We start from the raw sequence: 14,038 nt of genomic DNA on the forward strand, positions 1-14,038 counted from the left end.
CTTGTATAGGAAGCTCCCAGAAGATTCTCAATGCTACAAATGCCAGTGCCAGTTATTGATTTATTGCCTCTCATCTTCAAATCCATCTCTCCTTGCCTTGCTTGTGATAGTGAAGCTGGACCCTGTAAACATTTCTCCTTTTTTTTTTTTTAAGACTTTATTTATTTATTTATTTATTTGACAGAGAGACACAGCGAGAGAGGGAACACAAGCAGGGGGAATGGGAGAGGGAGAAGCAGGCTTCCCGCTGAGCAGGGAGCCCGATGCAGGGCTCGATCCCAGGACCCTGGCACTATGACCCGAGCTGAGGGCAGACGCTTAAGGACAGAGCCACCCAGGAGCCCCTCTCCTTTTTTTTAATGATTCATTTATTTTAGAGAGAGAGAGAGTGAGCATGAGTGGGAGGGACAGAGGGAGAGGGAGAGAAAGAATCCCAAGCAGACTCTGCGCTGAGCACAGAGCCCGACATGGGGCTTGACCCCACGACCCCAAGATCACAATAGAGCCAAAACCAAGAGCCAGACGCTCAACTCTCTGAGCCACCCAGGCGCCCCTCTCCTTTTTCTATAAGGAATTCTCATCCTGGTTCTGTGCTGCTCTTCTTCCCTGAAGCTCTTATGGTGGATGGAGGCCAGGAGCACAGGACAGCCAGTGTCACCCCATTTGGTGGCACCATTTGGGGGACTTCCCAGTGGATTTCTGGCACCAAGCAGCAGGCCGCTTCCCAGTGAATTCCTCAGTGGACACCTCAGTGGGCACCCTCCTAGTGTTGCTCAACGAGTCTTGCGGACACCCAAACGGGTGGCATCCAGCAAGCTGAGCTGACACTCCAGAGCGCTGGCTTCCTGCTCAGCAGCCCTGGACTGTAGCGTCTCAGGGGACTTCTCTGCCATCTGGTGGTCTCCAGCCGCTCCCTTTCAGTGGGGTCTGCTGAGGAGAGGGCCCTCTTCTAAATTTGTGTCTTCCTCGAGCACTATGCCTCCACTCTGGAGGTAGTGGCTGCTCTTTACACATGCTACCCCTGTGTTCATTAGAATTTTCTTTACTCCTTAGTAAGTAATCTCCTGCGACTAGTTAATCATTTTTTATGTTAAACTTCCCCTGTGTGAATTACTGTGCGCTTTCTGTCTCTGAACTGGACACTGATAAAAATGTGTTTTGCTCTTAGTCACTAGAAAAAAACAGAGCTTAATTTTATTAGTTCAGGATTTGTTTTAGTAGGAACTTAAATTATGTGTAATGTGAGTACATAAGTGAAGGGACGGCCCCAGGTGCGCAGTTTAGAGAGGGTATTTGCTTTCTTTGGCTGCCCATGTGAGGTATTCCTCAAAGTGGGCTCCATGGGTCCCTGTGAACAGAGCCTGAGTCAACTATTGCTGTGACGCAAACCGCCCTAAATGCGATGGTTAGAATCATGATCATTTATTATTTCTCATGTTTGGTAGGAGGACTCCAAAGTCACAAGACAAATGGTGAAGATACAGGAAAGGGTGAAGAATCAGGGTTCAAAAATGCACCCTACCACAGGGTCCAAGGACATTACCTAGGGTCTGTGAGTTTAAATAGTATTTTGAAATTTTCAAACTTTTTTTGTTTTTGAGAGAGAGAGAGAGAGAGAGAGCCTGAGAGTGCACGTGGGGGTGGGGGAGGAGCGGAGGGGCAGACGGAGAGGGAGAGAGAATCTCAAGCAGACTGACCGCAGAGCACAGAGCCCCACTAGGGGCTTGATGCAGGGCTCGATCTCACCACCCTGAGATCATGTCCCTGGAAATCAGGACTTGGATGCCTAACCAACTGAGCCAGCCAGGTGCCCCAGTATTTTGAAATGTTCAATTCAGTGAAAAAATAAATCACATTGTGATAATGAAGTCACAGGACTTCAGTTTCTGCATTTGTATTTATGGTCTCATTCCCACCAAGGGATCACCTTAAGTAAGAGTGTACAACTTTGTTTGAGGGGTTATAGTTTCTTTCTATGTTTCTTTCTTTTTTTAAGAGATTTTATTTATTTATTTGAGAGAGAGAGAGAGAATGAGTGGAAGGGAGAGGCAGAGGGAGAGGAAGGAGCAGACTCCCCACTGAGCAGGGAGCCCGACATGGGGCTCAACCCCAGGACCCTGAGATTATGACCTGAGCAGAAGGCAGATGCTTAACTGACTGAGCCACCCAGGCGTCCCATCTTTGTTTCTTTCTTTGTTTCTTTGTTTCCTTCTGCCTCTCTCTCCTTTTCTTTCTTTTTTTTTTACTTATTCAGTGTATCCCAATAAACAGTCATCATTATTGATTATGTGTTCATCATAAGCTTTTATAGATGTAAAACATATGAAGTGTGTAAACTGTAAGGGTATACTTCATGAATTTTAATAAAGTGAACACTTCTGTATGTTATAGATTTACAGAAAAGTTGCAAAGATAGTTCTCAAATACCTCACACCCTGTTTCTGTTATTATTAACATCTTACATTACTATGGTTATAGTTGTCACAATTAATGAAACAATACTGACACATTATTATTAACTAAAGCCCATAATTTATCCAAGTTTCCTTAGATTTTTACCTAATGTCCCATCCAGGGTGCCACATTACATTTAGTTGTCATATCTTCTCAGGCTCCTCTGAGCTGTGACGGTTTCTCTTTCTCAGATTTTCCTTGCCTCTAGTATCCTTGACAGTTTTGAAGAATACTGATCAGGTATTTTATAGAATGTCCTTTAATTGGGATTTGTCTAAGGACTGTATTTTAATTATTGCTGGTATATTTAGAATTGTTAGTTCCTCCAAACATGTCACCCAAAATGTCAGAATTAGAAAATTTACTTCAAACACAAGAAGTTTGAAAATCACTAGTCTATGTCACAGCAGACTATAAATTAAATATACATAAGTGAAGTTGTCAAGATGTTTATTCCACCATTCAAACTTCAGTTTCAAAAAAGCCAGGTAGGTTTGTAGACCTTTCCCAGTGTTTGGATAGCAATCTCAATTTATAAACTGCCTGCATGTCACCCAAAATGGACCAAACCATCAGCTACCCCCCTGCGTTATGCAGCTCAACTTCAAAGGGAAGACAATAGCTCTTCACTAAAGGGTCACCCTGGTAGTGATTCATCCCAAGGTCAAAGGGAAGGTTAAACTAATAATGAAATTTTGTTTCTTTTCAGCAGAAAATATATATTTTTAAAGGAGATAGAAATTTATTGAGTATAGCACAAGGGAGAGAGTGCCACAAGGCAATGGTGGGGGGGTGTGGTTGTCAACAAAAACTACTTTTAAAGTACAAGCAGAAACAATCAAACTTTCAATGAAATGTTTTCCTCTTTGTATTTTAAATGAGTAACATCCAAATTAGGGAACAGAAAGAATTATATCCTATCAATTTGAAATGTCTGGTACCATAGAAGTACTCTAGTCATGGAAACGCTGATGTCGTTACCCTAGTAATTAAATCCATGCAAGTTACAGACTTCACTGAAACGCCTTTTAGGAGTCCACTTTGCTCTCAATGATGAGAGTGAAGTCACTGATCACAAGTGTTTGGAGCACTTAACATCCCTGGCAATGCTGTCAACGGTACAATGTTTAGCTCCAGAAGAAAGACAATACCCAGTATGTCCCTTGGAGCTCAAAATCAAATTATCTGTACTGCAATACACACAGGCCAAAAGACGTGTTCTATGAACCAGAAAGTACTCACCGTGTTGGCCAGCTCCAGATAGCTTCCTCCTACAGAGCTGCCAAAATGCCGTGACTGTGTGAGCAGTTTGTGGAGGGCAGCAGCCTGCTGATGCAAAGAGCGTCCACTGTACTCAAGAAGCTTCTGCAGGGCCCACTGACTCTGCAAGTCCGGGCTCTGGAGGTCCCTGGCTCCCGAGTCGTACTCCCAGCTCTCCCTGGCTGCTGATAGGGCACCTACGTCCAGGAGAGGCAGGAGAAATAAAAAGATGTTTCCTTCATTAGCCTGCGGGTGGCCAATAGGCGATGATCTGGAACCCCCTAAGCCTTCCTCGTGCCAGCATGTCAGAACACATGTGGCGCCCAGACTGCGTGCTAAGCACTTTCTCTTTCAAATAGACACATGAGGAACCTGGAGATAAAAGCAGTTTCAGGCCAATCGTTCAGAAATAACTATCCAATGACTGTATGCCCCCCAAACAGAACCACTTGGCAAAAAAGCACCAGAGAGCCAAGGAAAGGAAATCCAGAGCAGAGCCACATCTGTCTGTGATTTGCACAGGGTTACCGGATGATCAGCCTTCTTATTGTAATCCTTCTCCCCAGTTGAGGAAGAAGGGAGCAAGTGAGAAGACAGAAAGTTCAGACATGGCACTTTCTCATAATTTTCTCTTATCCGGAAGAAGCTACAGGAAGCTAGACAGTGTTTGCCAGTTAGGTGTAGCCATGCGGCTGAGTTCTGAGCAGTAGAATGTGAACAGAAGTAACAAGAGTCACTTCAAGGCCTGGCTCCTAAAACCCCCAGCGTGCGGTTCTCCATGCCCTCTGCCTTCTGGCCTGGTTCAAATGGGCATGGCACCCCTGGAAGCCGTGGGGTACAGATGATGAGGCCACAAGATGGAGGATGCCTGAGTCCCTGAATGATCTCCTGCAGCAGGGCTGTCCGCTGATCCCAAGCACCCTGTTTTGACCCCATGTGATGAGGAAAGGGAAATTCCTTTGGTCACTGTACATTTTTGGTTTGTTGGTGAGAGCAGTTAGTATGACCTTAACCATTACAACAGGTTAAAACCTAATAAAAGATATTAATAAGTATAATACAATGGGAAAGTACAATGACAAAGTAGACCTGGAGAGGGGTGGGGATGTTCAGGGAAAGCTCTCTGGAGGAGAAAGCCTGATGCTTCAGTTGTCACCGTGGCCAGAAAAATTAGTTTTGGGGCAAAACCCTCTTCCCTGTGTTGCTCCCTTCTGAACAGAAGTCCCTTGGGTGCAGCCGGCTGGTGGGGCCTGGGTCACATGCCGCTGTGTCTCAGCTGCAAGGGAGACTGGGAAATCTATTTTCTGGCTTCTACTTTGGGGAGGCAGGATTTGTAAGGGAGACCTTTCCTAAACACAGGAAGAGTATTTCAAAAGGCCTAGGCAGCTAGAAAACACAAACGTCTATACACAGGCACTGTGCTAGGTACCGGGGATGAAGCAGTGAGCACGACAGATCTTAATTCCTGCCTGTGAAGTTTTCATATTGGTGGGTCTTCAACACATGACTTTTAATGGCAAAAAAAGGGGACTCATTAAAATGATTCCATTTGTGCTATGAAATGAGAACATATACAGATTACCCTATAATTTACTTGAGTGTAATTACATATAGCAAACTACAAATTATGTACAGTGAGTTCTGATATGAATGTCCAATCTCCCCTTATTGGGTATTGGTGAGTTTAATCAATGTGATTAGGTAAACTTTCTTTGCCTGGAACCACTTAGGATGTTTTCCCCCTGTGGTTCATGGTCTGATCTTCAGTCGTTCTGGCCCAATACTCTCTGTACAGTGCTGTGTGGCTGGAGTGACATATCTTTGTATTAAAGCACTATGTTTGCAACTGCTCAAAGTTTCTTCTTTTATTTTTTTATTGTTTTTATTTTTTAAAGTTATTTATTTATTTGAGAGAGAGAGAATGAGCAGGAGTCGGGGGAGAGGGAGAAGCAGACTCCCCACTGAGCAGGGAGCCCGATGTGGGGCTCAATCCCAGGACCCTGAGACCATGACCTGAGCCAAAGGCAGACACTTAACCGCCTGAGCCACCCAGGTGCCCCTCAAGGTTTCTTTCTTTCTTTTTTTTTTTTTTAAGATTTTCTTTATTTTTTTGACAGAGAGAGACATAGCAAGAGAGGGAACACAAGCAGGGGGAGTGGGAGAGGGAGAAGCAGGTTTCCCGCTGAGCAGGGAGCCTGATGCAGGGCTTGATCCCAGGACCCTGGGATCATGACCCGAGCTGAAGGCAGACGCTTAACCACTGAGCCACCCAGGCGCCCCTCAAAGTTTCTTTTAATATTAAAGTCTATCAACTGTATTGCAAGGGTGGTTTTGCTTTCCTTCAATATAGACTGCAAAATACCTGCCCTCCTCCCACTCCCACTCCTCTGAGTGATCTCTGCCATCTGCCTACCTGGGTCACATTCTCTGCCCTGGCCCAGCAACACGTGGCAAGAAGACTGCCTGAGGTCAGAGTTGAAAAATGGTTTGAGTCACAGAAGCCTTCCTCTCTCCCGCGGAAGATAAGCAAGCATAGGGTTAGGCCCTTGCCTTTATGTTTCACCACAGGACCCGGTATCTTACACACGGCCTGCAACTTCAGGCATTTAATATACATTTAGTGAGTGGATGGCTGAATTATCCATGGTTGTGGTACCATACATTTTATGTGGTACCATAAAAGGGTTTCACTTCTTAACAGGAAAAGCAACATGAAGATTAATTTTTAGAATCAAAATAAATTATACACTTAAACTTTATCTCTATGCAAACAGGGAGTCTCATTTTCAAATAATAAAATACAACAGTTCTGGGATAAGACGGCCCAAGGAAGCTTCATTTGAATTTATGATGCTGTATTAACAGACCTAAACCCAATTTCTGGCAGAGTCATATAATCAGGTTAGCCAAGCTCCATGTTAATCAGCAAGATCAAAAGGCCCTCAGACTATTACCATAACAATTTTTGCCAAAGTGATGTTGAGGAACTCAGATCTTCTGCTAGGGAGACAAGTCAATCACAGCATCCACGTGAATGGACCCCAGAAAGGGAAGTGCACTTTTTAAATACAGTTCCCTATTCCCATTACTCTCTTTCTGGAGAAAAAGATTTTTCTGATTTTTCTGGATAAAAACCAACATTCCTGAGGCAAAATTAGTTAATTAGGATGATCTCACTGAAAACCATCAAAACTGTAGGTCTGATAACCATCTTCCTTTTGCCTTTTGAAGTATCATGAAGTTTCCAGGCTCACACTCACCCTATAGCCGGCCTTACCTCACTCCCTTGCTAACCTCAAGAAAAGCCTGTTGACCTCGGGGAGGTGACTGTGCTTTCTTTTCCTTAACACGGATACCATTACCATTCTACTGTCCCCCGATGCTCACGAGGCTCTCTGGTCTCCTCTTATAAGGACACTAATCCCATCATGAGGGCACCATCATCATGATCTCATCTGACTCTAATTATCTCCCCAAAGTCACATCTCCAAAACCCTTCACACTGGGGCACTAGGGCTTCAATATGTGAATTTGGGGGGGGCGGAATACAAACACTCAGTCCATAACAACCAACTGAGCTGTCGCCCTCTGGGCCAGTAAGGACACTGACGGCGTGGCATCCCTTTAAAGACCAGAGGCCAAGCACTGCCCGGGCTTAGAGTTCTCTGCATGCCCAGGATCAGAGAAGGCCATCATTTCTGCTGCGGTAAATCTTCAGGGCACTCTGAAGTAAGGGATAAGGTGTATTCTCTTATTTCAAACCAAAATATTTTGTGTTTAAAGGTGGCGGAGCACAGATTCTAAATGTTTCCCTTAGCAGGAAAGCATGGAAAACATCTGGTGTTTTGACATGACCATAAACTACATCACTGGGGAAACCCTGGTCTCGGAGAAATACTGAAACAGAAAGTCCGTCAAACACTGAGACCCTGGTTCTGCTGGGTACGTAGCAGCTGCAAGCTCGTGCTCTAATCCCACCTTCAAAGTGCCACCCAGGTTCAGCTCCTGCAGTCGCTGTGCCTATTCACCAAAGGCTCAGTGCAACCTTCCCAGCAGGCCAAACCCCCCATGAGGCTAAGGCAAAGCATTCAGAATACCTTAAAGTCACCTCAGAGACAGGAACAACCATCATGATACCTAACATCTACTCGAGGCCACTAGGAGCCCGGTGCTGTTCTAAGCATCGTCCATATATTATCTTATTCAGTTCTACCCACAGCCTAGGAATGACTAAATCATTTTCCCCAGTTTTAGAAGAGGATATTTTCTCTCTCTTGGCTTATTTTTGTTGACATTGCACTGTTTGCATAGGATAGTGGTTAAGAGCTGGGGTTTTGTAATCAGATTGCATGGGGTCAAATCAAGAGTCACTGTGACCAACTATGTGATCTCAAGCAAGTTACTTAGCCTAAGCCCCAGTTTCTTTGTCTTTAAAATGGGGATGCTGAGATGTTCTTCACAGAGGTGTCGCGAGAATTAAGCAAGATGAAAATATGTAGACAATGGAATATGACTCAGCCATCAGAAAGGATGAATACCCAACTTTTACATCAACATGGATGGGACTGGAGGAGATTATGCTAAGTGAAATAAGTCAAGCAGAGAAAGTCAATTATCATATGGTTTCACTTATTTGTGGAACATAAGGAAGAGCATGGAGGACATTAGGAGAAGGAAGGGAAAAATGGGGGGGAATCGGAGGGAGAGATGAACCATGAGAGACGATGGACTCTGAGAAACAAACTGAGGGTTCTAGAGGGGAGGGCGGTGGGGGGATGGGTTAGCCTGGTGATGGGTATTAAAAGGAGGGCACGTACTACATGGAGCACTGGGTGTTATACGAAAAAAATAAATCGTGGATCATTACATCAAAAACTAATAATGTACTGTATGGCGACTAACATAACATAATAAAATTAAATTTAAAAAAATACGTAGAACATTTAGACAACCCCTGGCGTATAATAAACTGATCAATGAATGTTAGCAATCATCTGGTCCCATCTTACAATTCTAGTTATTTGTAACTCATTTTGGACAACTTAATAGGGAACACTATATGGAGGAAAGGTATACTCTCTCCCAGCTTCTAGAAGGTACCTGTTGAAAAACAAACCTTTGGCACCAAACCAAAATTTAATCAATGGTTTTATACTTTAATACTATATTCTTATGAAGACAATATATAGCCAATTCAGTCAGAGTCAAAGTTATGTTTCTCTGAGTAAGGAATATTCCATTAGTAAGTCCAAGACTTTGGTTATTGGGTTTGAGAGACTTTGCTTCCCTATTAGAGAGAGAAAGAGCACAAGCAGGGGGAGGGGCAGGCAGAGGGAGAAGCAGGCTCCCCGCTGAGCAAGGAGCCCAACACGGGGCTCGATCCCAGGACTCCAGGATCATGACCCGGGCTGAAGGCAGACGCCTAACCGACCGAGCCACCCAGGTCTGCTTTGCTTCCCTATTCTACTTGGCCAGCTCTTATCTCCAGAGGACAACTGGCCTTCCCCCAACTGGTGGCCAGCACCAGGAGGAAAGCCACACAGCCCTGCAGCAGCATGAGCAGCTCAAAAGCAAAGCAGGTAAGAGTTACTCATCGTATTTGTGCTCCGGCCACCCTCGCTACCCCTCTGTTTTCTACCCGCAGTTCCTTCTTTTCCATCCCTCATTTGAGAATTGGGGCCTCTCATCCTATCACAGGCAGATGATAACACAGAGTGGTTAGGCGGTCCTGAGACCTGGATTAATAGTATCCTATGACACTGTCTGAATCTAGTGGTCATTAATTTTTCATCTGTGTGGATTGTTTAGAAAACATTACCTAATCTATTACCCTCAGTGGCAAGAGAGAAAATACTCCTTTCAAAACACCCAAGGCAGCTACCTTTCTGCATTTAGAACCACCACACCATTACCATAGAAAGGAGCATGGGAAAATTTGAGCAAATCGGCTGTCAGCTGTCAGCCTTCCCTGTCATAGCACATTTACTATTTCCAGTTAATACTGACATCAACAGAAGCAGCAGTAAATCGTTTAGTCCAGAAGGGAAGCACCGTGTGAGTCTTTAGTCATTTATTAATGTCAATGCTTGGTATAAAATTCAGGAGCCCAACTCCCATGAGGACCTCTAGCTTCCTCCAGCACAGATTACATTGCAAATGCAGGCCAATTGTCTTAAAAATCTGGTCTGTGGTCACAAGGAAAATTGGGCGGGAAAGGATAGATAAATAGAGCCTACCTATCCTTCTGGGAAAAAACAAAAAACCAAAGCAATGCAAAGCACATGCCCTACTAAGGGAAGGTAAAAAAATACTAGCTCCCAATGATAAAAGTCAGTTCTTTGGCCTTTGGCTATCTTCAGGAAGTGAGCCGATTAGTGTCCTATTTTGAATATATGTCACATGTGGCCTATCTAGGGACAACTTACTGAATTTCAATGAAACATCAGGAATAGAGTGGAAGATGTATTTTGAAATGCAATTCCCTTCCCCCTGCGCCAAGACTACTGATAGATGACAAGAAGGAAAGAAATGAAGAAATGCATTTTTCTTATGGAAATGTGCCTATCAACATCATCGTCATTACTGGTTATTTCTTAATGTCCCACTCTGTACAAATACGTTCAATGATCCTTGATGTATTTAAGCACGGGCTTGGGAACATCTAATGGAAGACAGTTTAGAGACAACCAAAAGGAAGCAGGAATAAATAACCTTTAAAATTCTTCTCCAGCTCTAGATTCTATTGTTCTGTTTGCTAAATTTAATATAAAAGGGAAAATGGCTGCCCTTAGGCAGTTAATAATTTAGTTCTGAAAGTACAGCTGAGGCAAGCATCTTTAACTTTAAAAAAACAATTAAAAATAATATTTGGCAGCTTATTATCTTGGGCTTGTCTAAACTAGATATATGAAGGAGATAATCAAGAGGGTTGATTTAGGGCTAAAGAATTCAAAGGAGAGTTTAGGGCAAGTGTTAAAATGAGCATTAGAGCAAAGAAGTATTAATTGAGTTTCATTTGAAGCTGAGGCTGGCTTGGGTTGGGGGGGGCTAATGTTTATGGTCCACACAGATTAAGATTTTTTTTTTAAAAAAAGGCTTGTTTTTCTTGGTTAGAAAGCAGAGACCGTATTTTGGATCAATTTATGTTTCTCTTACAAGGCATGTTAATGGGCCATGTATTCAGTAAGCCCTTGGTAGTCCCTAATTTTTAAGTACCTGACTGAATGGGGATAATGCTAATCTGGGCCTCCTCTGTGATGAGAAGCATCACACATATCCTTTGGTCGGCATGCCCATAGGGTCTGTCGTATTTCTTGGCTGAAAATTAGCCTAATCAAAATGGAAAATGCCAGGCAGGAAAAATACACAAACAGGAATACAAAAAATTATTCTGATTCCAGCTTCTTAGCAAGAAATAGAACTATATTATGTTTTTTTCCTAAAACGTTGGTATTTTTCATTTAAGTTTTTAATATGTGGACTCATACTAATTTTTTTAAAGATTTTATTTATTTTTGTCAGAGAGAGACAGAGGGAGCACAAGCAGGGGGAGCGGCAGGGAGAGGGAGAAGCAGGCTCCCCACAGAGCAAGGAGCCCAATGCGGAACTTGATCCCAGGACCCTGGGATCATGACCTGAGCTGAAGGCAGACGCTTAACCGGCTGAGCCACCCAGGCGCCCCCATATTAATTTTTTTTTAAGATCTTATTTATTCACTTGACAGAGCGAGAAAGCAGACAAGCAAGGGAAGTGAGTGGCAGGCAGAGGGAGAAGGAGAAGCAGACTACCCGCTGAGCAAGGGACTTGATCACAACCCAAGCCAAAGGCAAATGCTTAATGGACTGAGGCATCCAGGTGTCCCGGATTAATATGTTAAACCAAACTTGCATTTAAGAGACAAACCCACCATAGTCGAAATATGTGATATTTATTATTGATGTTGGTTTCCTAGTATTTTGTCCAGGATTTTTGCATCTCTGTTCAAAAGTAAAATTGGTCTTGTAACTTTTCTTATACTGTCCTTGTCACGTTTTGGTATTAAGATTATGTGTGTGGCCATATGAGACTGGAATTATTTGTTTTTGAATGTTAGGTAGACCTTGCCAGTGAAGCTGTCTGGGCCTGGAGTGTTCCTTGTGGACATTTTTTAAATTACTGTTTTAATTTCATTCCTAGTTATAGAACTATTCAGATTTTACATTCCTTAATAAATCAGCTTTAGTAAGTTATATTTTCCTGGAAATTTCCTTATTTCTTTTAAATTTTTAAGTATATTGGCAGAAAGTTGTTCATACTATTTTCTTTTCGTTCATGTCTGCAGTATCTATAGTGATATCTCCTGTGCACTCCTGATACTGGTCATAACAAACCCTGACTTGGCCACTACCCTGCCAAAAACAGCATAGTCTTGGCAGGGTGACACAAGCTTGCCTTAGTTGCTACATGTGCATATCACAGGTCCCCGGATGCCCCACTTCTGCTCCATCTATGCCTTACCTATATAACATACGACCTTCAGCCAGCCCAGTGTGTAGCCAACCAACAAACCCAGATATTGCCAGTCAACGGTGCACATGTATTTCACATTTCTGATAAGGACCAAGACAGCTGTGGTCTTCTTTTCCACCAAACCTCAACCTTGAGAACTTTCTTGGACTCCATGCTTGATTGGGTTGCCTATTTCCCACTCAGCAATAAGTCCTAGGTCTCTACTGGTCTTTATTTGTTCCCTTTAACAATTATTTGTGCCTTTTCTTTTTTTTTACTTTAGCATTCTTACCAAGAAGTTATCAGTTTCATAAGTATTTTTTAAAAACCATTTTTAGCTTTTATTGTGCCTCATATTGTGTGCTTGTTTTATATTTCATTAATCTTCCTTATTTTGTTATATCTTTTCTTCTATTTTGTTTATTTTTATTTTTATTTTTTTATTTGACAGAGAGAGAGATAGTGAGAGCAGGAACACAAGCAGAGGGAGTGGGAGAGGGAGAAGCAGGCTCCCCGCCGAGCAGGGAGCTCGACACAGGGCTCGATCCCAGGACCCTGGGATCATGACCTGAGCCAAAGGCAGATGCTCAAAGACTGAGCCACCCAGGTGCCCCTCTTCTGTTTTGTTTTTATTTTGCTGTTCTTTTTCTAAATTCTTGGAATGGATGCTCAACTCAGCCCTTTTCTTATATTGTCATATACATATATTTATATATCTTTTATTTTCTTATAAAGCCATCAAATTTCCTCTAAGTACTGCATTTCAATGGATATTTTCATAATCCTTCAATTTAAAATATTTTTGAGTGCTCATAATTTTGTCTTAGATCTGTGGGCTATTTCAGAGTATGTTCCTTAATTTCCCATCATATGGGGTTTGGGCAGTGTTACTGATTTATAGGTTCATTCCGTGCAATGAACCTATAAATCAGTAACACTGCCAAGCAGATTTTTACAATCCATTCTTACCATCCATGTTTTTTAACTGTAGAATTTAATCTACTTACATTTGACTGAATTACTAATACAGGGATTAATCTCTTTCATCTCATTTTGTTCTTCCTATACATTTACTTGTTCTATATTTATTTCTCTTTTCTTGCTTTTTTTTTTAACTTTTTAGAGAGGAAGAGAGAGGGTGGGGGAGAAACTGAGGGAAAGGGAGAGAGAGAATCTTAAACAGGCTCCACACCCAGAGGGAAGCCTGACTCAGGGCCTGATCTCATGACCCTGAGATCATGACCTGAGCCAAAATCAAGAGTTGGATGCTAAACTGACTAAGCCAGTCAGGTGCCACTCTTTCCTTGCCTTTTTGAAAATTTTCTCATTCCATTTTTTAAATCTAAAGGTTTGAGAGTTAAACATTTTCTTTCTAGGGGCACCTGGCTTGCTCATTTGGAAGAGCATGGGACTCTTGATCTCATGGTCATGAGTTCGAGCCCCACATTAGGTGTAGAGATTACTTAAATATATAAATAAACTTTAAAAATAAATAAAATTTAAAAAACCATTTTCTTTCTATTTTAGTGATTATGCTAGAATTTTCAATATGCATCCTTAATTTATTAAAATCTAAAGCTTATCAATATATTTACCTATCTCTGGACAATATAAGGACCTAAGAAAACTTGAAATCTATCCATCCCACTCCCAACTTATAGGCTACTATTATTTCATATTTATTTTCCCTAAAATCCCCAAGACAAAGTATTATTGTTTTACACTCTTTATTTATATTTACCCACATATTTACCACTTTCTTAATTCTTCTTTCTCTCTAGCAACTCAAAACTTCTTTCTGGACCCCCTATCATTTTGCTTGAAATATATCCTTAAG

General features: G+C 42.3%; 1 protein-coding gene across 2 annotated transcripts in view; it reads right to left on the minus strand.

Moving 5' to 3' along the window:
* MCC (MCC regulator of Wnt signaling pathway) overlaps positions 1-14,038 on the minus strand; it is a 388,904-nt gene that overhangs the window by 286,890 nt on the left and 87,976 nt on the right. For both annotated transcript variants that reach the window (XM_028102838.2, XM_088023429.1), the window contains exon 3: positions 3,697-3,911. In XM_028102838.2, coding sequence (XP_027958639.1) covers positions 3,697-3,911 — 215 coding nt within the window. The remainder of the gene's footprint in view (positions 1-3,696; positions 3,912-14,038) is intronic.

This window comes from Eumetopias jubatus, unplaced genomic scaffold (genome assembly GCF_037043125.1).
Source record: "Eumetopias jubatus isolate StellerSeaLion01/CBP00866 unplaced genomic scaffold, mEumJub1_p1.0 scaffold_5, whole genome shotgun sequence".
NCBI lineage: Eukaryota > Metazoa > Chordata > Mammalia > Carnivora > Otariidae > Eumetopias > Eumetopias jubatus.